Source organism: Protopterus annectens, chromosome 7.part0, assembly GCF_019279795.1.
Source record: "Protopterus annectens isolate FY-2018-M chromosome 7.part0, PAN1.0, whole genome shotgun sequence".
Lineage (NCBI taxonomy): Eukaryota > Metazoa > Chordata > Ceratodontiformes > Protopteridae > Protopterus > Protopterus annectens.
The window spans coordinates 331,707,628-331,734,756 of NC_056739.1; the positions used below are offsets into that span (position 1 = coordinate 331,707,628).

Consider the following 27,129-nt stretch of genomic DNA (forward strand, 5'->3'; position numbering starts at 1 on the left):
ACTGACGTGAATTCTGAAGTGATTGTTTCCACTTTAGACGATCAGAATAATCAGTAAAACCTGTAGCATTAATGCAGTTTTGCTCAGTACATGTAATAAAGGGTCTGTAACAGAAAAGAGATGAACAGTCAAATGAAATGAACTGAAAGGTACCTCCTAAAATATTGCAAGCACAGTACATTGACCCAAAGACAATGACACACTTAAAACACTTGATACCAGCCACATCTCTTTATTAGGGTTTTAGTCCTGCAGAGAGAGAGGCATGCATAAAACAGACAGAATCACAAGTGCTAAAACACACAGACTTGCATCTTACAGCCAATCAGTAGACAGAAATAAAAACAGGTTTAGGACAAGACTTCAAGTTTACTGATAGTGCAAAAAATGAATAAAACATTTTCCGAGTCATTGTCTGAAAGATTACCACCAAAAGAGAAGGAAGACATAATAAACAATGAGTTAATATAAATGATTGCTGCTCTAGAATGACACCGGAAATGTACTTTTTACATTCATTCCCATAACCTGACATCCTAGCATAACAGCTGCCTCCATCTTATGCATATATCATAGGAAAATCCATTCAGTCATAAGCAGCTTACTAGTGGACTGTGTCTGTTTCACAACCCCCTTTTATTTTCTGTCTTGGAGTCCATAACAGGTACATATCTTTTGGGGGGACCCTGTATGATTAACACTGATAACATCAAAGTATTAAATCACTTAATAAAGAAATTCACATTTAAAACATTGTATATTACATTGGTACATACACAGGTTGTCTGCCTCACCCTACCTAAGGACATTCATGTATAATAGTGATAAAGACGATGACCACCAACTTTAGTGATGCAGTGGTCTTGCGTATGGATACAGTACATATGGACCACCACTCACTTGGTGAAGTACATCTGGTAATAATATATCCAGCATAGTAAATATCAAATAGTACAGCAGAATGGAGAGGTTTAAATATTGTTGCCGAATATGACTGAAGTAATGTCTCATAAGATGTTAACTTTTACTTTTACATATATATTAGCAAAATAAACAGACCTATATGCTTGTCATAATACATATTTATACAGAGACATGATATCTTCCTGCATTATACAATAATGGATATGAATACAGTCTATGTACAATATAATGCATCAGGATTTCTGACCAACAGGTCTATTTTTGGACTTTCCCACCAGCTATATTATAGTCCAACAGAAAGAATCAGGTTATTTTATGAATTCAAGGTTGATTCTCGGTGCGTACAGTTGAGTTCCACATTCATTTTCTTTCAGTTCTTGTTTGCTCGCTGTATGTGCCACTTTCAGGATTGCCTGGTGAGCCATGAGTTGAATCTCTTAAGACAGTGTGAGAACCTCCGCTGGAGAGTAATTAGATGTGAGGGCCTCTTTGCAGTTATCTGTGTTTAGAGAATACAGTTATTAAAATCCACAGAAGATTTATCTCCTAGCTCCCAGAGGAGCCAAAAGCAAATATTAATTCTTAAATGTCACATTTTGCAAAAACACTTTGAATAATTGCAGTAAAATAAAAATAAAAATCCAGCAAAAAGCATGCTTAGTGGGTCAGATAATCACATTTTATAAAGCAAGACACCTTGTTTTTAAATTATTATATACCACTTCATTATTCCAGCTGCTTTAGAACTGAACTGGTAACCAGTTACCTGTGGTTCAGAGGTGGAGTTAATGTAAAGCAGACCAAGGCATTTGATAACACAGATAGTAACGTTTTGTTTTAATTCCGAGGGGCGAAAAGACAATTCATTTTAGTTATGCACTGTTTTTGTTTTGCCTAGTTGTGCCAGGTGGGCTTAGCTAATCAACAACTGCCTTGCTTCATGGATGACCTGGGAGCACTCCTGGGTTATGTTATTAGCTCCAAATCACACAATAGGGAAATGAAAGTGGAAGGAACAAAAACCCTGTACTCTTGCCACAGGATGCAGCTCTTTAAGAGCTCAGAGCTCTAGTCCTCTGAGCTAACTGCCATATTTATTATATTTCAAGTCAAAATCAGTATATCTTTTTTTTCTACTCTTGTAACTTTGTTTTGAATAACAGTAGGGTCGACATTAATGATTGAGAAGGAGTTGATGTGATATTTTTCTTAACTTGAAATAAATAAGGTGAGCCCACAGAACAAAAATGATCCAAGTTTGGCAGCTTTATAACACTAGGAACAACTGTGGCTTCAAGCTTCTGTGTGCTGCTCTACCACTCTCTGGGGCAATGTATTACAATGGCAACTGGTGTGAAGGCTCAACCTCACAATGCCTTTCTGGGTGCATATTTCCTCCCTTACTTCTCAAAATATGGCAACTCAAATGATGATCAATACTAGCTTAACATCTGCTTCTTTAGATTTGCTTCATAGCACCTAAAACTGCCAGGATCTAGATGATATAATATATTTAACCCTTAACCTTATGACATGGAAACTTTGTAAATAAGCCCTGTGTATAGACAACTACAAAATAATTTGCTACAAAGTAAAAACTAAGTACAGTGAGCACAAATTAATTGTAATGCTTCCATTATGTTTTAATTGTCCTACAACTAGCTAAAATGCAGTGTGGAATGAAGTTCCTGTCTCCCTGATGTGACAGACTGAAGTCACCATTTTATATGGTAATCTGCATCAGCAAGTAATGGATACATGGGAAATAAAGATAAATTGGTTTATTATAGCTTCTAATTTTAGCACATCATTTTGAAATATTACATATTAGAAACTGAAAGACTTTCTGGAATACTGATGTTTTCTGGTAATTTAGCTCAGGGGATTATGGCTATGAGCTGTGAATGACATTCAACCAGTAGTCTACAGTTTTGAGTCCCACAAATTCCGCTTGAGTACTGCATGGTTCTGAGCAAGTCATTTACTTGGAGAATACTATCCAAGTCACCTCTGAAAAGGGGCACTTGTATCCAGCAAGCTTACCACTTAGCAAATAAAATAAAATATAAAATGTCCATCAGAAGAAATTACTATTTCACAAATCACATACCTGCATTGTGATTTGGTGGTCAATACCAGTTTTGTTGTATTTTACATCTGTAGCAAGTGTGTGTGTGTGTGTGTGTGTGTGTGTGTGTGTGTGTGTGTGTGTGTGTGTGTGTGTGTGTGTGTGTGTGTTTATATAATAGACATGAGCACACATATATCTCTTTGTGTTCAGATGTTGCCACTGCCTTTTTCTTGGTCTATTCATTTTTAGAGTTCATTTCTTCTTGTAGTTTAGAACTATATTACCTTCACCTGTAACTTTTGGTGATGAAGTCAGGACACTGATAATGATACTCCTTTACTGGTTGATTTCTGCAGAGATGAGCTGTAACCTTTTAATTTACTTTAATTGCTGCAATGAATATTTAAAGATCATGTACAAATCTGCATAATAGAATCTATCATTGAGCTTCCATGTCCACGTTTGCATAGGTATTTACAGTTGTGACCCTTTGTAATAATTTGTGTTTAAAAAATACTTACAAGACCTGCAATGATACAAGCACAGGTCTCTCCTGTCATATGTCTGACATACTGACATAATTGTTTTGTTAAACACAGTTGGATAATATTTTAGCAAACAGCAAACACAGACTGACTACCTACTTTATAACGGCTTTTTATATGCACTACAAGCTTTTACTGATTTTGAAATCCATCAGTGTCAACAGTGACAATCATCTACATCCAAGGTTTACACCACATGGTGGCTAGCCCTGCAAAGGTAGTTCATTCACACCACAAACAAAACCAAAACGGAGGCTCTACTGATATAAAAAAAAACAAATAATCCAAAAAATCAGTGAGGGAAGACCGCAACCACTTGCTTTATTAACGTCAGCAAATTACAATCAAATGTTTTCGTCAATGCAAATCCTTGACTTCATCAGATACATGATGGTTACTCAAAAACTGGCTTATATATAATAATACAATCAGTTAACCAATTAATTAATAAAGATTTAAAGAAGTACAAACACCAACTACCCCTAAATAAAATACTACATTTAAAAAACACTTAATAAATATGTATCATAACTTGAAAATTAAACAAAATATGTTAAATACATATATATAAACATGGGATATTTAAAATACATATATATTTAAAATTGTATACACATAGAGATACCCTAAAATAACAGTTTATAAAACATAAGGAAAACAGAATGTCATAGTCTCCCAGCTTTTAATTTAAGAAGAGGTACTATGGACATAGTGTCATTTAAACCTGGAACCCTATTTGCTTCCAGTAAAATCTGCCAGTAAGTTTCCCTATGTTCCAATTTCGTCTCCCAGGGACCACCCCTGTTATCTCGGGCAATAATTTCTAAAACAAAAAATTCATATCTTGCCCTTGGACAAACTAAAATGTGTCAATAAAGGGCATTGTTGGAATTCTCTTTCTGGATTTCATAAAGATGTTCATATATTCTCCTCTTGAGGTGTCTCTCAGTTTTGCCAACATAGAATGCTTGACATAATTGACAAAACGCTAGGTATATTACCCCTTGACTGTTGCAATTTGAAAACTTTGTTGACCTTATTCATCTATTTCTAGCTGAAAGGAATATTTTGTCCGTATGGGAAATATATCTGCATTGTAAGCATGTACCACACCTGTATGTACCCTTACATTGGTTAGAAAATCTGTTTGTACTGGGTTCATATTCTAATAAGTTCTTAATATTACTCCCTTTTCGGAATACCGTTTTTACAGTTTTTCCTTTTAAATTATTAAGGTCTGTAATATCCCGAAAGGTGTCCCATTCTCGTTCAATAATATTTCTAATGGTGCCAGAATTAGCACTATACTCAGTAATAAAAGCCTTGTTAAACTCTAACTGAGGTTCATTTGGCCCACCTTCTCCTTTGGGTTTTTCCAATTCCCCTATACCTAAAATGGGTCAATACTTGGTATCCCTACCTTCCTGGACCTCCTGACAGATATTAATAATAAATTCTTCAGGGTAACCCCATTCTTGAAACGTCTCAGTAAGTTTAAGGCATTCTAATTAATAATCCATATCGTCTGATGTCATACGGGATGCCCTTACAAACTGGCCCTTGACAATGCCCTTTTTCTGGTGTCCAGGATGTAAACTTTTATAGTGAATGTAACTGTTGGAAAAAATTGGTTTTCTATAAATGGATGATTTAAAACCATTATCGTGGATACTTAATGACACATCTAAATAATTAACTCTTCCAGAATTAACTTGGTATGTAAAGGTAAAAAAATCAGTAGTAGAATTTAGATAATCCATGAATTCCACTATAGTACCACTTAACCCTGTCCAGAAAATACAAATGTCATCCAAAAACCTTGAATAAAATATCCAATTGTTTTTATATTCACTGTTTATTATATATTTCTTCTCCCAAACAGACAAAATGATATCAGCATAAGTAGGTGCACAATTGGCACCCATAGCCACTCCAGATGTCTGTTTGAAATATTCACCAGAAAAATAAAGTTGTTACGTAATACTAAATCTGCCAGCTCCAAAGTTAAAAAGATATCATTCTCCTTAGCCTATGGGCCTTCTCTAAGAGCTTCTTCTAACCAGAGTAGTCCCTTCTCATGAGGTATAACAGAGAAAAGATCAACTACATCTATGGTAAGAAACTGTAAAGTGGGTACATTAAACTCCGGCATGACTTTACATAAAAATTCCCAGGAGTCTTTAAGTAAATGATGCTCCTTGCACCACAAAAATTTAAGTTTTCAGTCCAAAAACTTAGAAAGAGGTGAAATCTTTGATCCCTGAGCAGCTACAATGGGCCTTAAGGGTGGATCCTCGATATCTTTATGAATTTTGGATACTCCAAATATGACTGGCACCCTTGGATTCTCATTTTCTAAATACCGGTATGTACTATAATCTATAACTCCCTGATCAAATAGATCCTTAATAGCTGAATCTATTTTTTTATAAGAAATATGGATTTCATTAATAGAAACAGGTGTATAACGTGTGTCATCATTTAACACTGCATACATTTTACTTTCATACATAATTTTGTCCATAAGGACAGTGCCACCCCCCCTTATCTGGCTCCATAACTCTGATGTTGGGGTTGTGGCTTAATTCAAGGAGCAGATCATTTTCACCAGTGATCAAACTGGGAGAAAATCTGTTATTTCTAGTGGCTTTCCTTATTTGCTGTTCAATTCTGTTCTCAAGATTCCTCAATTGGGGGTGCATAGGGGGGTTGTAAATACTAGACCTAGTAGGAAAGGAAATAGCGTGTGTAGTATTGCCAAATAGATTCTCCAAATTAAGTTTTCTTATGAACATTTTAAGGTCCAAAATGACCTTAGCAATGTTGCTGTTCTTTTGCGGCACATACTTAAAACCTTTAGTAAACAGATCAAAGAATGTATCAGTGACTATAAGGTCACTGTAATTATATATATAATAACCAGCTCTACTAAGAACACAAAAATTATCTCTTTCCTGTTCAACAACAATAGCTGGTATTCCCTTTACCATTTCTGGTTCCCATTCTGTTTTGCATTCCTGTTGTACCCCCCTCCCCCCTGTAAGGGTAATGGCCCGGAGAAAAATGGTTAGAATCTTGATTGTTACGCTGATTGCGTATTCTCTCTGACCTCCTTGGAAGGGGTTGCTGAACATAATGATTATCATTAACCTCTTCATCACCATAATTTTCTTCATCTTGTACTAAATCATTGTTATTAGAAATATTGTTATCATATCTGTCTCTATAATTACCAGAACGTATAGGTGGAGGTGCTGGGTACTGGCGTCCCTCCTGATATTCCTTAATATCTCTACTGAGCTTCTTATACTTTCTTTTAAGAATTTCATCACATTTTTTATCAATCTGAGTTCTAATATCATAGTATTTTTCTTTTCCAATTCGACAGTAAACAACAAATCATTAACCACAACATCATTGTATCTATCTATGTCTTTGTGCAATTTACCAATGTCTCTTTCATTTTTGTTAATAATAGCTTGCACTATTTCAAGTCCACAATTGTCAAAGGCTCTGACCAATTCTTTGTAAAAATCACTACCAAAAGTTACATTATTTGGATATTTAAATAAACGGAGCCCTTTTGGGACTATCCATTTTTTAAGGCATTCATTCAGGTACAAATTATCCAATTGTAAGCTTTTGTACCTGTATAAGGACGTTTGTAGTGCTGCCCTATTGTCCGAGTAAGTGCTGTTATAAACCATAGTGGTGGAACTGCCTTCATGGAAATGAAAACTAGGCTTGCCCTGGAACCAGTCTTGAAAAGACGTTGATGGTGTAAAATGATTATCGTTTCCCAAAGTCAAAAGTTTATCTTGGCCAGCGCCTTGAATATGCAAAGCCTGGGGTGTCTGTAAGAAATCCGTTGATTCCATCTGGTTTCCGCTTATCAGTTGACGGACTATACCATTGTCCCACTCTACCATGGGTGGTGCACTGTTCTTATTAGCACCTGTTAATATAACATCGCTATTTCCCGACACAATGGTCATCCACACCACGCACTTGCACACACACTCACACCTATGGCCAATTTAGATAGCCCAATCCACCTACTGCATGTCTCTGGAATGTGGAAGGAAATTCACATGAACATGGGGAGGACATGCTGAGTCCACACAGAAGGCGCCTCAGCAAAGAATTAAACCAGGAAACCTCTTGTTGTGAGGCAACAATGCTATGTACTGTGCCACTGTGCCACCCTACTGATTTTGAAAGTCACAGCTACTAAAACTATAAACTATAAAAAAAATTCCAACATTCACGGTAACTTCTGAAGTTTCCTTGAATGGCTTTGTAACTAAATTCTCGGAAATGCTCTGGACATCCCTATCAACACAGTATGACAACAGGTATTCAGGGCTAACTTCTACATTTAGTATGATTTTTAAATTTCTAAACAGAAAAAACACTTATTCCCTTCATACCCATGACAGTGCAACATACATTACAGGCACTTTTTTTATTACAGGTCATAAAAGTTTTCATATGAACTTCGTATTAGCCCTACAAACTGAAGTCAGAAAAATACTCCATTCCCCCTACCAGCCTGAGCATCAGCTTGGGCTCTCCTGTGAGGTGTAATGTGGGGTGGGAAATACTACTAGCAAACAACTATATTTTATTGTTGGATACCACTAACATACATGCTTGTACATGTACATGATTGCCTTTGCAGTTAGATTTTTGTACATTTTTTGAGTAGAAAGTTTTTGCATAAAAAAAAAAACATCTAGATTGACAATTCATTGTACACCTTGGCAATAAATTTAGTCCCCTTCACCTTAAGGAATTTGAGAAGATTAAAGTTCATTGAGCTCATTTCAGGGCTGAAAAGAGATATTTTGTAAATTGAAATGTAGCTTACTTCTGTCTCATTTTAGTTTACAAATTATTACTTATAGTTCAGCTAATAATTTGTTAAATGCTGTCACAGTTTTAGCCTGAACAGTCTTGTTCTTTCTTAGAAAAATGAAGTCTTCACCAATCTCAGGTTAGGAGCAAATCTGGATCTCCACAAAGATGGGCTAGGTGGGATAAAATAAAGTGGCCATATCCCTCACTACTGTACTACGGGAACATGTGAACATTAGTGCTGTCTGTGTGATTGGTGTTTGTGGCTGCAGCCAAGCAGGGTAAAGCACTACTACAATGTCTTTAGGGCTGGGGTGGGGTGGGGGGTGATGGATGCCAGAAGCATGGTGTGTATGAGCACACACTTAGTCCAAGACTTAATATATCCATTGCAGCCTTATTCATTAGTTATTCGAGCAAGTGAACTGGTCATTGCAGACATTTTTAGCCACAAACTTTGCTATAATGGCATGTGTGTGTTATTTATTGGTTTATTAACCTGGTGAGTGAATTAGTTCTCCCTGGACATTGTGAAGCTACAATCCAGGCCAGAAGAACAAATGGAATACATATGGACAGTGAAGTACTGCTACAACAATGCAATATTCAGTAATATGCATCCTACCTTAGGAGTTTGCAGTCCAAATTTCTGGCATAAGCCCATTTCTAGAAATGTATACACTAACATATCACAAAAGCTCACACTTTTCAGATAAGTGGAACCTTTTGACTTAAAAGATGCCAAATTAAACTTTGAAATAAGATTTGCAGTGTGCTGAAGAGCCCTTCTTGCAGCAAAGTGCTGCACCTGCTAGTCCTGGGGTCTCACAGCACTTTGCTGCCTAGTCTGGCTCTTGGATAAGGTACCTTTGATGAGGAGCCTTCACACCCAGTTCCTGCACATCACATAGACATACTGTCAAAACCGGCAGTCCTCCAAGGTGCCTATAGGTAGGTGTGCACGCAGTACTTGAGGGACTGCACTTGTGCATGCATCTTGCAATGCAATGGCAACTTCATTTTTCCATCTTGAAAACCAGTAAGCATCTGGACATATGCTGGCTTCCCTGAATCCTTGAACTGGATTAAGCAGTTAATTAAACAAGGAATGAATGCCTATAAAACACTGCACCAAACGGGCACTGCAAATTCTTACCTTGCTTCATTCGTTCCCACTGTCCCAGTTACCTCATCCATTGCCATATCTACTTGATTTTCCTTCATACCCTGGACTTTCCAGAGTGAGCTGGGGCTGACGTTGGATGCTGTTGACTATTGCTGCTGGGTTAGGGGATATGATCTACTTTTATTTGCCATGCCTCCCTGTCAGCACCACAGATGCCCGAGTCACTAATTGACCCCAGGTCACCTGGTCCGTAGTTAGGGCTTTATCCCTCTGCAGCACAGCTCTGGCTCAGGCACTGTTTATTCTTATGGCATAATGAACACTGCAGAAACACAGAAAACAATGTGTTCACTTCCTTTTTTGCAGTCTTGTAGGCCCACCATGGCTTCATTTTGGGAAACACGTTGAGGACCAAGGCTCAGACTTTTAATTTATGAATGTTTGAGACTGAATATGGAGAGTTATATGACTGTTCATATTTGCAGGCTGTAGAAATGCACAGATATGATTGATCAGTAAGACACTGCTTGAGAGAAGCTCACCTGCATGCTGAATAAGGGGATGAAGCCCTCCATGAAAATATTCAGCAGAAAAGTTTCCACTGCAGGAAGTAGACTCATACCCCCTATGCCAAAACACAGACTCAGTGACCCAGAAGGATATAAAAAACTGACCTGCACCTAGCAAGTGAAAACACTTGTAACTTTTTTTTTTTTTTTTTGCAGATAAGGTCTCCTGTACTATCTAGGTGGGAGACTTCAGATCTCAACATCTCAGATTCCCCATGCTTCATGCCCACACAACTGTCAGGGGTAAAAAAAGAAAAAAACATCCATCAAGAGTGAAAATACTATCCCCACAAACTGAAATCATGTAGTCACCTAACACAAAATACAGTAATGGAAAGTAACTCTGGGTAAACCACATTGTAGCGATAATGGTCAACATAATAATTGTTGACAACTTGTATCATAACTGTCCAGAAATTAATATTAATGCCATTGTTATACCTGGTCTCAGAACTTTGAAATTCTGAATTATGAGATTAATAGAAGATTGCAATATTACTACCAAGTCACTTGTCCTTGAACAGAAGGGATGTGGCTTAAGTAGTCTGCCCACTGCCAGATAAAGTAGACCAGAGAGGGAGTATCAGTATGTGGGTTATGGAGTATGTATCACATGATATTTCAGAAGTCAAAGTTATAAAGTTATAAAACACAAGATTCAGAGAGCAAAACTAACATGAAACCAAAAATATATTTTTGGCCATTGTTTGTGGGTGGCATCACCCTCAACCCACCTCATGTAAGGAAGGTGGGGACATGCCTTTGTACTTGAACATTCATATTCTTACCCACAAGTTGCTGCAAGATGGGGGTGAGGTGGGGGAAGATTGCCCTCAGAATTTTGAAATTTCAGCCTGAACTAATGTATAAATCCTGTATGGGTATAGAAATGTACCACAGAACTGTAACCAAGACAGAGTATTTATATTTACAACTGAGAACTCTTTCATGCAATTGATGTCTGTTCAGAAATACACACTTGTGCACAAACTATATAGGTAGTAATCTGCACCTCTTGATTTAATTGACATAGTCTGTTTTATCATATCACCTGCCTATTTCATAGGTTCATAGGTAGGTACTAGGCTATCTGCCTGAAGGCATTTTTAAGCCTAGCCGGAATGTGTTGGCTTTCACTGCCCCCTTAGATTAGTCCCCTGTGCCTCTGTCCAGCACAGCCATTGAAGTGATCCCCAGGGTAAACTTTCTGTTTCCCATCCACTCATCAAGGTTTCTCTTAAAGCTGGTTAGCGAGGAGCTCTGCCTAATGTAGACTGGAATCTTGTTCCAGAGCATGGGAAGTCTCTGGGACAGGAATCTATCCCTCCAGCACGTCCTATTTATTGTTGTGGTGAGGTTTAGATCCCTAGAGCATGTGGCTCGAGGGGATATGGTTTTCTTTAGGTGGAGCATGTCCATCAATTCTGGGTTGGACATGACCTTGTATGTCAGGCAGAGATCACCTCTGAGCAGGCGGTATGCAACTGAGAACAGCTGGAGTTTCTTCAGTCAAGCTGCATAGGGCATCTGTTTGAGGCCAGTGATCCTCTTGGTGAGGTACTTCTGTGGTCTTTCCAGCTGTTGCAAGTGTCTTGTAAGGTACATCCCAAATGGGACTTTGCACTCTATGATGGGTCTGATGAGTGATGCTTAGAGGGGCACAATGACCTCTTTTGATCTGGATGCAAACCCTTTTGTGATTAGGTGGGCCACATAGAAGGATTTTCTAACTACTTTAGCAATGTGATTATCATAGGAGAGGTTACTATCTACTTGGGTCCACAGATCCCTTATTACGTCTTCTGTATTTAGGGGGCTACCACCTATGTGGTAGTTTGTGGGTACTTTTTTTTTTCAAAGAGGATGACTATACACTTTTTGGCATTTAGCTTGAGGCCATGGTTTTGACACCAGGTATCTGTCTCAGTGAGCCCTTTTGGAGGATGTCTTTGTCTGCCGGAGAGTCAATTATAGCCCCTAGTTTGCAGTCGTCTGCGAACTTGGTCAGCCATAGTCCTTCTGTGCTTGCCTGTACCTCTGAGAAGTATATGCCAAACAGGAGGGGTCCTAGGACTGAGCCCTGGGGAATCCCACTTGTAACCGGTTTAGAGTCAGACCTAGCTCCCACAACTCTTACCATGTGGGTTCTGTCCGTGAGCCAGTTGGCAACCCATCTCGTGACGTAGGGGTTTAAGTTCAGGCTGGTGAGCTTGTCTATAATACCTGAATGGGGACTGGTGTTGAAGGCCTTTGCGAGGTCTAGGTAGGCTGTGTGTACCACCTTTCCTTCATCTATAACCTTGGTAACTGTCTCAAAGAAGTCCACCAGGTTTAGGCGGCATGATCTGCCCTTAACAAAGCCGAACTGGGTAGGGTCCAGTGTTTGGATGTTCCCAATGTCTCTGTTTATGAGATCCATGATGATTTCATTCTGTAACAGCTATCAACAAAATGTTTATGTAACTTAGTTAAATAGTGCTAGATTGTTGCTCAACTCAATATTATATGGCAACATATTTTCCTAGATTCCTTTCCAAAAAAACAATATGTTACATACTTATTACTACTTAGTGGTCTACAAAATTTTACGTTTGGCAAGACTTAGACATTCTAAAAGGAAGTGATTTATCTTAGCTTTGGATGCACAAATCAAATCACCTCATAAGCATCTATACTTTAAAAGCCATTCTGTAGAGTTTTCTAGCAAACACATTTCGGCCTCCTTTAAGCTTCATAACTAGATCTTTTTGGGATTTTTTTCACCCCATAGCTGATGCTGTCCCCAGGGGCTCTCCTTGTAGATCAGGCCTGTCAGACCTGACTATCCTCCCCTGGATTAACCCTGACACAAGTTTGGAACCAGAAAGGAGATCAAGGAGGCCTGTCGCAGCATCATACTGTGGCCAATGAACGTTTTTGCTTTCTAAGGACACACTCATAGGCATGCAGAGGGCTACACTGATATATCCATGCCTCTGTGATTCAGTCCTGTCGCCATGAAGGCAATACTCCAGTACATGCTTAGCCTCTAGCAGGGATCAACCACAATGGTGCATCTGAGTGCACACCCTCACCCCAGGATGGGTATTCCTTACCTGCAATGTCAAGCTTCTAAGTCATAATTGGAATACTTGGGTATTTCACGTGTCTTTATCACTCTGTGTCATTAGGCTAGAACAAGGTTCTTTTTTGCTAGTGTCAATAATGTGTAATTATATTCTGCCTTACATTTAACATGGGTAGTATACATGGGCAATGCTACACCACTGATCCTTGATATAGTGACTCATAATATATTTCCTATTACTTTGTAACTTTCACAACAAGTGTGTGTGTGTGTGTGTGTGTGTGTGTGTGTGTGTGTGTGTGTGTGTGTGCGCGCGCGTGTGTGTGTGTGTGTTTGTTTATATTTTAGGATGCTGCTATCCATCCTGAAGTGTTTCTATGTAATAAAGCATCTAAACAAACTACCCCCCCCCCCCCACTTGTCATCTATGTTAGACAGGGACGAGTAACACATTCATAGAAATTTAAGTTGTGACCCACTGTATTTATAAGTGATAACGTCTATAGTATGTTTCCATATGCAGCAACCATGACTGCTTTTCTTGGCCTAAAAGACAATTTTTTTCTATAATTTATCAACATACTCTATTTGCACATTTTTAACTGCATACAGTAAATATACAAGTTGCAGGTACAAATGGTGTATTGACCCTTAGTTGGGACAGCTCTAATGGTAGGTTTAGCTATGGCTAAAAGCATTAGTGAACTCCCTTTTAGTGACCAGTGACATATTTTTTTAAGGACTGCACTTCTACTAGGTTCTCATATTTCCATATTGTGTGTGCAGTCAAGCATAATGTACACCATATAAACAAACTCTGTAGATGCATTTGTCTAAGTATGTGATGTTTAGAGATGCAACATTTTCAGATAACCAAAGTAGGTGGAATGGTTGTAACAAAACACATGGCATTTCAATGGGTGTGGCCAAGACTGTACTGCAATTGCTCTGTAGAAAATAAGTGGATTAAACTGTGGGATCTAGGGGCTGATAAATCCAATGAAACCGTTGGGGTCTAGTTGCTCTGTGGTATATTTTAGTTTTTTCCCTTCATTTTAATCAAACTAAAGGATGGCCTGAACACAAGTCATTAGGAAATAATGCTTGCATTTTCTTTAAGCAAAATACAATGGGGTGGGGGAAGTAAATGCTTAATGCTCATAAGTGAGAAAACAGTAGTTCTCAATAAAGTGATACCTTTTTTGTGAGGATCCACGAATTATATGTGGGAATACTGACTTATGAAGAAAGTGAAAGACATAAATGTAGTGACCAGGAATGTGACATCAAACAGAACTCTGAGCCATGACACACAAAAAGCAGGATCTGTGTTTTTTTTTTTTTTTTTTTGAGCAGGTAGTTAATGAGTTAATGAGCATGTACAAAACATATACAACATTCATGATCCATCATTTTGCTTTCTACAGAAATACATAAAAACGGTATTTGCTTTTTTAAACCTACATGCATTCCATTTTTTTAGTAGCATATAACATTCACACTTTCACATTCTGTCAAATCATGAAGCCCCAGTAGTTAGTAAAACACATTAAATATAATCTTCAAGAATATGTTGTAAACCTTGGTAGTGCCTAAGACATGCTATATATATATATATATATATATATATATATATATATATATATATATATATATATATATATATCTATATAGAGCTTAGGAATATTTTCCGAAACTGTCATATCTGCATCTGTTTATATTCAGCATTACAGCAAAGAAATGTAAAACTGGTGTTCACATCCCTACTATAATATTATACCTTTGTTCAGCCTAAATACAAAACCTGGACAAGCAGTGAAATCCCTGCACATTTGTTTTAAGGCTGATATGAAATGCCTATATTCATGTGCAACAACTGACTACGTTCCAAAAATGCCATTATGAAAGCCGAATATGGATTGAGAGCATTCAGAGCATTTTGTCTGAGTGACAAGAGTATATTTATTGTGCATTAAGGAAATGTACAGTTAGGATATTATAAAGTACACTAGAGCATTAACACTAAACTATGAAGCAGGCATGTAAGTACACCATCTATGAAGTGACCCATATGCTCAGGGCAGTCATATATGGCTGTTTTATTTTCTTGTGATCTTATAATAGATGAGGGATTTTTACAGGCTTTTCATTAAAGAAAAAAACAGAGTAGTACATCTTGATCAGGCTCATAGGAGATCACTAAGCTAGGCATTACTAGCCTTTATAAGACTAGCCATGTTAATCCTGGGTTGCCCCACTTGTCCTTCGTTAGATGGATGTACTTTACAGATCAGCACTGACTACCCCTGTCCATGAGGAACATGGGTGTCACCCTCAGGGTGAATTTGCAGTCACCCATACATTTGTCCAGGTTGAGCTTGAATAGGGTCATCGAGGAGCTCTCTTTCACATGAATTGCAAGTTTATTCCAGAGCAGCAGCAATCTTGGGGAGACATACCTGTCTCTCCAGCATGTTCTGTTAATGTCACTGGCAAGGCTGAGATCCCTGGGGAGAGTGAATCTAATTCCATTTGATTTGTTGATGTGCTGCATTTCCATCAGGTAGGCCAGGCACAAGTTGCTTCTCAGTAGCCTATATGATACAGAGAACAGTGCAAGGACTTTCAGTCTATCCATATAGGTCATAGTTTGGAGGCCTTGTATCATCTTAGTGAGAAACATCTGTGGTCTCTCCAGTTGCTGCAGGTGTCTGGTGAGATACACGCAGAAGGGAGCATTGTACAGTCTTATGATTAGAGTCAAGTAAAGTGGGGTTATAATATCCTTAGACGTGAATGCAATGCCTTTACTTATAAGATGTGCAAGGTAGAAGGCTTTTCTTAGCACCATGGAAACCTGGTGGTCAAAGTTCAGATTGCTGTTGACCTGCGTTCCCAAATCTCACACCACTGGGTCTGAACATAGAGGCATGCTGTCAGTATTGTAATTAGTGGGGAATTCTGCTTTGCCAAATTGGATAATAGTCTACTTTTTTTGCGTTTAGGTTTAGATCATGACTTTGGCACCAGTCACTTGTTTGTCTTAGCCTCGCCTGTAATATGTTAACATTATCAGAGGACTCAATGACTGTGTCTAGTTTACAATCATCAGTGAATTTAGTAAGCCAAAGGCCGTCTACTTTAGCCTGGACATCTGAGAAATCGATTACAAATATTAAAGGGCCCAGTACAGATCCTTGCGGTATGCCACTGGTGACAGGTCTACTAGTAGAGGTGGAGTAACCAGCTCTGACAGTATATGTTCTGTTGTTGAGCCAGTTAACTACCATCTAGTGATGTGAGGGTTAACATCTAGCTGAGAGAGTTTTCCATTGATACCCAAGTGGGGGATTGTGTTAAAGGCTTTGGATCTGTCCAGGTAGGCAGTATGCACAGTCTTATCTTCATCCAGGTTCAATAATCATGATCTACTCTCAGCGAAGCCAACCTGGGTTGGGTCTAGAGTTTGAAGGTCATGTATATCCTTGTTGATAAGGTCCATGATGATCCTTTCCATGGCCTTGCAGATGACGCTTATGGGTCTATAGTTCCCACGGTTGGTTGATGGCCCCCGTTTATGCGAGGAGATTACTGCTGCTGTTCTCCATTCTGCTGCTACTAAGCCAGTCCTCAAGCTACGGTTACAGAGAATGGCAAGTAGGTCAGCTAGTACTGTTTCACATTGCTTAGTAAGCAACCTGGAATGTTATCTGGTCCCATTGATGCTGTGTTTTTGGCCTTGAAGAGCTCAGATACGACTTGATCTATACAGATACTAGGTAGAGAACTGGTGCAAGTATGCTCTGGGGTATGGCTGGTGGGGATAGGAAGATGAAGTTTGTACCAAATCTGTCAGCTAGCAGGTTGGCAATTTCCTCTGGTATAGTGTGAGTGGTACCATCTACTACCAATATGGCACATAGCTGGGCACTCCCTTTTAGATTCTGAATGTAGTTAAAGAATGCATTGATTGTCCTTGGCTAGGGATGCTATTTTCACTTCATAATTTGCTTTAGAGGACTTTAAAGACTTCTGATTTGCATGTTGAATCTGTAGAGGAAATTCTTCCTCTGCAGAGGCAGTTACCTCTTGTTCCTGGACATCAGTTTCTTCCTTTTGTTATACAATCTGTTTATACAAGATGTCCACCATAGTGGTTTGTTTTTCCAGGAGAGGCTGGTTTTAATCAGGTCAGGTGCAGCCGAGTCTATACACTTGCTAAGGTGATTATATAGGGCATTTATGTACATCTTTGCATAGGAGTCATTATTGCCAGTGATTGCAGGGGGTATAAAACTTTTTATACTATCACTTAGTAGGCTGTAGTTTTCTTTGGAAAAGTTTGTTAGTTTTTTTTTTCTCCTTTGGGAGTGTAGGGTCCAATAGTTACTTTGAAAGAGACTGATTCATCGTCTGACCTTACCAGGGAAGGCATCACACAGGGAACAGTGCAGTGACCACTCATGCTGATGAGTACTACGTCAAGAGCATTAAAGTCCCTTGTCAGGATGCAGACTATTTGTTCCAGAGCATTTGCATTGACAGAGTCCAGGAACCTCTGGGCAAGCATATTTGAGTTTGTGTATGTTACCCAGTTGATGAAGGGATAATTGAAATCTCCCATGACTAAGGTGTTGGGTTGCATGGCAAGTGACTCCAGTACGTTCAGTTAGGCATTGTGCTTTTCTTGGTTCATGGAAGGGGACCTGTAGCTAGCAATGATGTGGTAGGGTGTTTTGCCTATAGTTAATTGGGCATAGAGTAGTTAGAGAGAGTCATACTGTTTGACTAATCTTGAGGTATACTTGGCTTTAATGAAGATGGATACACATCCACCTTTGGTTCTTTCATGCTCATTCTGGAGGTCTGAACACGTAGAAGGCAATGTAGACATGCATAGCTGTGGTGCTCTCTGTGGTCTTCAACCATGTTTTAGTGACTGCACAGACATCAGCATCTTCCCAGGTGAGGCATGCTTCCAGGGAGTGCAGTTTCATGTTTAGAATCTTCGCATTAAGTTTGAATTGAGTGGATTTTGCTGTCAGAAATTTTGTCATTTTGACATTGCCTAAAAAAGGCACTATAGAGGAGACAAACACCTTAGCCAGTGCCTAGGGGAGACAAGTATAGACCATCTCTGGCAAAGCAACGTGGCCTGTCGACCATGTCTTCTTAGGCTGACAAATACTGGATTCCCCTGGAATGACACCAGAAGCTAAGCGAATTGTTGAAATCAATCATTTTTTGTTTATATTGTGGCATCATCCTGGGTGAAGGTAGAATGCTGCTTGGGGCTAAGGTCTTACCTGCCTGGGACACACAATCTGAGAGTTCAGTAAAGTCTCTCTTTATATAGTCCAGGGAGGCAAGTCTCAAGTCATTTATCCCAACATGGACTATGACAAAGTTATAATGGTACTTGTTGAGTAACCTGAGTGCATGTGTGATTTGAAGGATCCTGGCCTGAGTGCATGTATGATCTGATAGATCCTGGCACCCAGTAAGCAGCTGAGTGTAACCTTCTCCTTGTCCAGCCTGTGTCTCTCACTATGGAGTCTCCTATGGCCAAGACATTAGGTTTTGAGGTGTTTCACCTTAGGGGCTTATTTGGTGAGACACTGATATGTGTGTTATTTGCAGTGGTTTCTATAACATGTTGAGATGTGTACAGCTAATTTGCATTTGGAAGGTCTGTGATCTTTTGGTAGGCTTCTAGTGAGTACCTCCATGTATGTACATTTATGCATTGTGTCCTGAACGTGTGTGAGAGGTGAAGTACATGAGCTGACAACCTGCTTGATGTCTCGTTGCTTATTACATGAGAGGATTGTTTCCAAATTGATTGTGTAATTACATCTCTCACATACGGTACTTCTTTGTTTCAGGACTAAGTGGTTGTCAGTATACATGAGGCAGTTACTACATTGCCTCAGGATGCCCAAGTCAGTCAGACTGATAGGAGAAATGGTGGGTTTATACTGTAGTACTGTTGGGGAGTGGGCAAGTTAGATCAGTTTATGATGTAGAAATAACAGAGGGCCTTATTCTGTTGACAGTTTAGGGTGAAGAGCTGTGGTGATGCTGCTCAGTGGGCAGTTGAGTTGCCTGCAGAGCAACAGGGGACTTCTGAAGGATTCTACTGATAGACATCTAGAGAAAATTTAAGTTTCGAAGTATTTGCATCTATACAGGGCAGTGCTAACCCCTATTGTGTGATGCACAGCTACACATAGATATGAGGGTTAAATACAGGTGAAATTCAACAGTTTTAACACAAAGTACCAATAGGAAAGCCCCAAACTGAGCCTTTCTCCAGCAATCCCAAGCTCAGATGGAACCTCAGCTACACATTTCTGTCACAAGAGTACAGGGAAGCCTTCTTAATGTAAGGTGGCTGGTTTAGAGCACAATGATACCAAACAGACTAGATTCAACAAGTCTGAATTTAGCCTATGCTATATAAGACAGTACTACAGAATTTCAAAGTGCAGAAAAAAAATGCAGACACAATCAGCAAAAATGAAGCAGCAATTCAAATAAATACGGTTAAAGTGCATTACAGGCTTTAAATGTACTTATTTTTCAGTTGTTTGCAGGTTATGTAGAAAAAGACTCCAAAAGTACAGTGGCTCTTTATTTGTTACCCCAGTCCATGGATGTTGTTCCTGTTTTGTGGTCTCAAAATCAGGATGTTCAATGTCTTGTTTGTGGTTTCTGTGGGATATGGGGGTGAAATGGGCATGGTCTGCACAAAGTGGGACAGCCACAGTGATGTTCACACATTGTCGTACTTCAGTAAGTGCCCAGCATCAACTAAGGCAGTAGCCTGATGCTTGAGGTACTAGTCCTCCAAGGCTGTTCACTCCACAGGTGCCACCTTAGTGCAAGTCAAACTATGTACCTGCACTTAAGGTTACATCACCTGTGGTGTCTACTGCATTAAGAGATGGAATAAACTCTGAAAACAAAAGAGCTTGCTTCCAAATGAGATCAGAGAAGCCATCAAGTCTCCCTTAAATAGTAAATAGTATGACTGTGGCTGCTTCATCAAGTTAAACATATGCAAGCCTCCATCTATTTTTCTAGTCTACATAGTCATCCTGCTGTACTTCAAGACATTCAACTTTCAAGTTTTCCCACTTCCCTGATGTTTTAATTCCTTATCTTGACCCTTTTCTTATATTGTCTTAATTTGTGCCTCATTTCTTTCCCCAGTGTGTCTTCTGCCAGAGACAGAGTCATGTTTTGAGGCTTTTCTCACCCCACTCCTGTGTCCCACTTCCTTACTTTTCCATCACAGTTCCTACTACTTTCACTCACAGTAATCTTCTGTCTGTTCTTTTTAAAAAGTCTGAGTATTAACTTCACTGACCCAACACTATTTTTGGTACATCAGATACAATGGCAGCTTTTGACTTCAAAGCAAAGTGTGGTTGCGGGAAGCAATTTAATGGGTGGGGATAATTGGAATGGGGTGAGGCTGTATTACAGCAGGTCAGTGACCACTACATTTGAACAAATAGGTGGGGTCATTCATTTTCATCCACAGACTTAGTACCCACTCATTATTAACACTTTGACTATTTGCACCCCAGATATCTGTCTGCAATCAAAACTGCTACTCTTTGCTGAAATAGTGCCAAGATTAGAGTACTTCATGGGTCATTGGACAAAAAAAGTGCCTACCCCTTTTTAAAGAATACATTTTGCATATCCCTCTAATATTGGATTGGAGTGAAAGTAAAAGCACATATAGCTACAAGCAAACACTACAGTTGAGAGCCTCGGATGGAAAGGTAAACACTATAGTTGAGAGCCTCGGAGGGAAAACCAGAACATCGAAATAAAACACCCCAAAAAAGAGATGAAGTACATGCAGATTTCACACAAGAAGAAGCGCATCCAAAACTCAAGCAGAGAGCCAGGTACTGTGAGATGGCAATACTACCTGCAGGACCAGTGGGTTCAATTCAATGATCATACACATCCTGCTCAGACTGCAACAGACAGCCACTCCCTGTGTACAATGTTTGTTTGACTGTGATGGAAAGTGAAAAAATATGGGCAACTTTCAACTTTTTGATTCACTGCAACCCCCACAGTTATTTTCATTACAAACACCTTCCATGCCCATCAATTAGAGCCATATTACTGTGGTTATTTTTTAACATAACCAGACATCTGCAGTGTACAAAGTCAAAGTATTCCAGTTGGCTTTTACACATGAGCACTAGTTTTGTAAAGCTAGGGTAATGACAGCTTATATGAGCAAATGACACCGAAAGCTCCCATACCCAAGAATTAAAGCTGAATTTGGCTGTGTACATCTCAGATACTAGGGTGTAATACACTAATAATAAAAAATAGCCAAGTTAATTTACTTTATCTCAATGTATGCATAAGCAATTGTGTGTGTGCTCATAAATACACACACACACACACACACACACACACACACACACACACACACACACACACACACACACACACACACACACACACACACACTGTACTCACCAGTTACAGGAAATTGTATGGCTATATACACTCCAGATGTCTGACTTGGGATCAAATGAATGAATAACAACATAAATAATGGTCATATGTTTTTAACTTGCTGTTGACAGATCTATACAGAGCAAACATATTGCAACCATCCACGCAGGCCCATGTGCACACACGGATATGACTATGAATTATAGGCATTTAAATGACTGTGACTGTATACTTCAGTTATTTGATTGCAATCAAATGAATGAATAATGTGTAACTGCCACACAGGAATGTATCTTCTTAGCTCAGTGCTGTGACTATATAGTGTGCAACCCCCCATACATCTCAATATCTTATCTCAAAAATCAAGGTGAAAGGTAAAAAAATAATGGGAACAAAGGAAAACATCAGGGACACTTATAATATATATATAATATATAGAGAGACAGTTGGTAGAATAACAAGCTTTGCATTAGCAGCTTTTCTTTGAAGGTTTTTAGGTCTGAAGCTCAAAGTCCTGTCATTATTTAGTGTCATCACTCCTCTTTGATCTGTACGAGAAAAACACAAACTTTTATGATAAACAGATTGAAATAATTATGCAAAAAACTGGGCCATTCTGCAAAATCAAGGCCAGTTGAGGGCATCTGCCCCCCCCCATACACACATATGTCATCATCAATTGCAGTCACTTGTATAATTGTGACTAGACCTAATTGATTGTGATAAAATGAAAGAGTAAATGGCTATTGTGAAGGCTGCCAGCCTAGCTAAATAGGATTTTGTAGATAATTCTGTCATTTTTAAATAGTAATGTAAGCCACACGCTTGTTCTCTTAAATGTAAGAAAATTATGGTAAATGTTGAACTTCAAAAATGTAAATGTTTAACTTCAGAAATGTAACCACATTGCACTTTGCTGGAGGAAAGCAGATATGTCAAGCATTGTATAATTGTTTGATCTCAAAACTTGGAGCTGAGATGTCTGAATAAAAGAATTCTTCCTATTGTTTTGAGACCAGAGTCAATGGCTAGAATTTACATGTATAATATCTTTTATTGCTTTGGCTTCCTGACCAGCTGCAAGATCAAAAGGGCTGTTATACTCTGAGTTTCTGTTAGCCTGGGAAATAGAATAATGATATAATCTGAAATGAGTCAGTGGTACTGTGTTATCAATTTAAGGACAGAGAGAGAGAGAGAACCCGATAATTTTGCATTTGTAGAGTTGACAACATCATCAGCACTGCCTTGCTCTATATGTAAGTTTATTTTAGAACTGTGTTTGCTCTTAGATATAGATAGGAAATAGGAAGTCTAGTCTAGCTGTTTTCTGTATTGATATCAGAACTTTTCTACTGTATTATTTTAAGCATTTATCCATGATCTCTGAACTCTTGACTAGCACTGTATAGTAAGAAGTATTGTCTTGTGTTCTTATTATTTATTATTAAATATTTTTAAACCTTTCAAATGTGGCTGTTTTATGTAGAAATAATTTAAGCTCTAGAGTACATTGTATGTATATAGTGATACTGTCCAAGCCACTCCAAATAAGCTCTGCTGTTCATCACACTTACCATTTGGATAATAATATTGCAGAGTAATAATTGGGCACTCTTTGATAAGGGCCTTATTAATAGCTGATATTAGTGGTTGGTGGCAAGTGGTACTACTGTATAGTCTGGGCAGAAGGGGCATAGCTAGAGAACCTGTGCCAGCCTTCTCCAGGAGTGTCTGTGTGTTTGTATATAACTCATATCTCAAAGTGTGTGTGTGTCAACTACTTGGGCAGGGACACGAAGCACTGGTTGGACAGAGATGGTGCTGGAGGTTTTAGCTTGACCACTAGGCTGAGATCTGGGCCCTATAGCTGTACCAGTGGGGAGTCTTATTGGGGATCTGGAGAGAAAGGGAGAATCTAGCCCCTGACTGACTGTGATCTCTGTGTGCTCTTAAGGGGAAATTGTACTTTACTGTGTGTGTGTAGTTGTTATCCCACCCAGTGTTGACGCCCCTCACTGGTGTTAGTGGTGAGGATTGAGGGTCCTTGATTGCTGTGCCTGTGCACGGGCATTACATATTAATTGTTTTGTAGTGGTGGTATATTCACACAACATATTAATTGGTTGGCACATACTAATTGGCTTGTAGTGGTGTGAATAGTGAATGCCTGTAGCTTGTGTACAGTGATCAATGAATGTGTTTTTGCACTCTAAATCAGCCCCACAGTGAATATTCAGAGTTCAGATCACTATTTCTTTATTTCTTTTGTGAGCTTGTTTAGTCAGGGAGAGCAGGCAAGCATATCAGCAGAGGAGTATGGGAAGCTGACAAGGAGCCAGTTGGCTGAGATGTGCCAGGCTAATGGACTGGTGCAGGGAAACCTGACTAAGGCAGAAATTATTGCAGCTTTGGTCACAGCTGCATAAGAAAACAGCAACCAGGAGGATGAACAGACTGACCGTGGAGATGTACAACACTCATGGATTGGGCAGCTCAACCTTTGTGCAGAGGATTTAAAAATCCATCTGGAGCTAAAGAGACTGGAGTGGCATTTGGAAATGGAAGCTGTGGAAAAGGAGTGGCAGAGGCAACATGAAAAGGAGATGCTGACTCTTTGCCAGAGTCATGGAGGTAATGGGGGAAGGGAGTAACTGGACCCCAAAAGCACAAAAGGTCAGTAAATTTCTTCCGCAGTTTACAGAAGGGGATAATTTTAATAGTTTCATTCATATGTTTGAGAGGGTATTTAAACAGTATGATGATGACCAAAGGCTCTGGGTATGGATCCTGACCCCCTTACTCCATGGTAAAGCTGTAACTATTTTGTCCAAAATGTCTGACGTTCACTGTTTTGATTATACTGCTGTTAATAATTGTTTGTTAGAATGTTTTAAGCTAACACCTGAATCTTATAGGAAAAAGTTTTGTGAACATAGACACAAGGCAAATGAAAGTGTGTGGGAATATGTTGCTGAACTGAGCACTTATTTTCATAGGTTGGTGAATGGATGTCAGGTCACCACTTTTGAAGGGCTGGCAGAACTTTTGGTGAGGGAACAAGCTCTTAGCACTTTGCCTGAGGACATGAGGATCTGGTTAGCTGATAGACAATGTGCTACTTCAGAGGAGTTGGGGAAGAAGGGAGACCTATACCTAGGAAGGAGGGCATCCCTGCACAGGAAAGGGTCGCCCAGTACTGCTCATAGGTCTAAAGGAACCCATGACGGGTAACCCAGACTGGCCCAACAGAATCTGCCAGTAGCAGGGGAAGCCACTAGTCCAGGTACACATATAGGACCTAGGGTTAAATGTTTTGAATGCAACCAATGGGGTCATGTGGCATACAGATGTCCACAGAGGCAAGGTGGGAAACAAAAGGTGAGAGAGCTAGTAAGTGGGAAAGACAAACTGTCAACAGTAGGTTGTCTTGAGAGAACAAGGGTACCAAACTACCACAAGAGGTTATATCCTATTGTAGTGAATGGCAAAGAGGCCATTGCTAAGAGAGATACAGCCTTTGACATAACCATTGTGAAGCCTGCAATGGTTACAGAGGAGCACTACTTGCCTAGGTGATCTACTCCAGTAAGAGCTTTAGGAGGAATCCCATTCCAAATACCTTTGGCTAGGGTTCACCTTTACTGGGAGGGTGGAAAAGGAAGACAGCAAGTAGGTGTGTTTGAGGATATCCCTGCAGATGTCCTGATAGGGAATGATTTTGATAGTGCAGTACCATGTGCTTGGGTAGTTACCCACAGGCAGGCTTGGAGACAAGCATGTGAGTCTGGTAGCCTGTGGAGAGCCAGACACAGTGCATACTTGCAGCTGGGACTGGTGAGGTGGTTACTTCAGGGAGGGAGATACCCTGTAGCAGTGAGACTGAAAGTGAGCCACAGCTGCTTGTAGGTACTGATGTTCCCTTGGACAGAGGGACTGCAAAGGTAGAAGTGAGTAGTAGTAGTACCCAGGCTGACAGTGAGGCACCGCTGTCAGAGGATACCAGATGTCCTGTGGAAGGGGTGCTGGGAAGGGTTACAAAGAGAGAGTTGAGACAGGCTCAGCTCTCAGACCCTACATTGCAAGGCCTGAGGCAGGTAGCTAGTGAGGGACCTGGTTGTCAAGGGAAGGGGGAATATGTATACTGGGACAAAGGGTTACTGTATAGAGTGGACCCCTGAGGGAGGGCTAGAAGGTGAGAGAATACAGCAGTTGGTAGTGCCTAGAGCCTACCATCTGCTGCTTCCAGCCATAGCCCATGATATTCTCTTTGCAGGTCATACGGGCATAAAACATACAAAGAGACATATTATGCAGAAATTCTATTGGCCTGGAATTTCCAGAGATGTAACAGGGTATTGCAGGATCTGTGAGTGGTGCCAAAAGGTAGGCAAGGCAGGAGACGAGATGAGGGCTCCTTTGATGCCTTTGCCTGTGATTGAAGAACCATTTCAGAGGGTAGCTATGGATATTGTAGGGCCTCTGATTACCCCAAGTTCCACAGGGAAAAAGTATATCCTAGTGGTAGTAGATTATGCTACAAGATACCCTGAGGCAGTGGCTTTGATCTCTACTGAGGCAGAAAAGGTGGCGAATGCTTTGTTAAAGATTTTAAGCAGGGTATGTTTCCCAAAAGAAATACTGATTGGCAGAGGTGCCAATTTCATGTCACACCTGCTGGCTTGTCTGTGGAGGTCCTGTAGGGTGAAACACCTGTAGACCACCCCCTACCATCCCCAGACTAATGGGCTTGTTGAAAGGTTACACTCTGCACTCAAGTCCATGCTATGGGCATTTGTGGACCAGTTTAAGAGGGAGTGGGACAAATATTTGCCCCATCTGTTGTTTGCTTACAGAGAAGTTATCCAGGAACCCACAGGTTTTTCACCCTTTGAGTTGTTGTATGGGCATAGGGTGATGGGACCTCTAGATTTAATTCATGATGAGTGGGAAGGTGAGTGTGAACCTCACAATGAGTCTGTTGTGGCATATGTCCTAAACCTCAAGACAAGGCTCAGGGAACTCGTGGGTTTGGCCCAGGAGAACCTGGCAGAAGCCCAACAACAGAAAAAGGTATGGTATGACAGGAATGCTTGAGCTAGAGAATATGCTTTAGGCCAGCAGATAATGTTTCTCATTCCTGTCAGACACAACAAGCTGCAAGCAGCTTGGGAGGGACCCTACAAGGTGGTATGAAAGGTAATTGATGTTAACTACATGGTGGAACTGCTAGGAAGGAGCCAGGGGCACAAACTGTACCATGTTTACATGATGAAACATTTCCATGATAGGGAGGCCCTTGTGGTGAGTATTTGCAGTGGATTACAAGAGGAATCTGAGGGAGATCTGATGACTGATATCTTCGGTGAGCCTTGGACTGACACCTCAGTGGAAGGGTAGCAATCTTCTAGCAGCTGTCTCCTACCCAGGTTTGAGAAATCCGAGCAGTGTTACAGGAGTTTGGGGATATGTTC

General features: G+C 39.8%; 1 protein-coding gene across 3 annotated transcripts in view; it reads right to left on the reverse strand.

Moving 5' to 3' along the window:
* Positions 1-216: 216 nt before the first annotated feature.
* KCNC4 (potassium voltage-gated channel subfamily C member 4) overlaps positions 217-27,129 on the reverse strand; it is a 541,475-nt gene continuing 514,562 nt past the window's right edge. For all 3 annotated transcript variants that reach the window (XM_044076902.1, XM_044076904.1, XM_044076903.1), the window contains exon 5: positions 217-1,423. In XM_044076902.1, the coding sequence (XP_043932837.1) occupies positions 1,362-1,423 (62 nt within the window). In that variant the 3' untranslated portion in view covers positions 217-1,361. The remainder of the gene's footprint in view (positions 1,424-27,129) is intronic.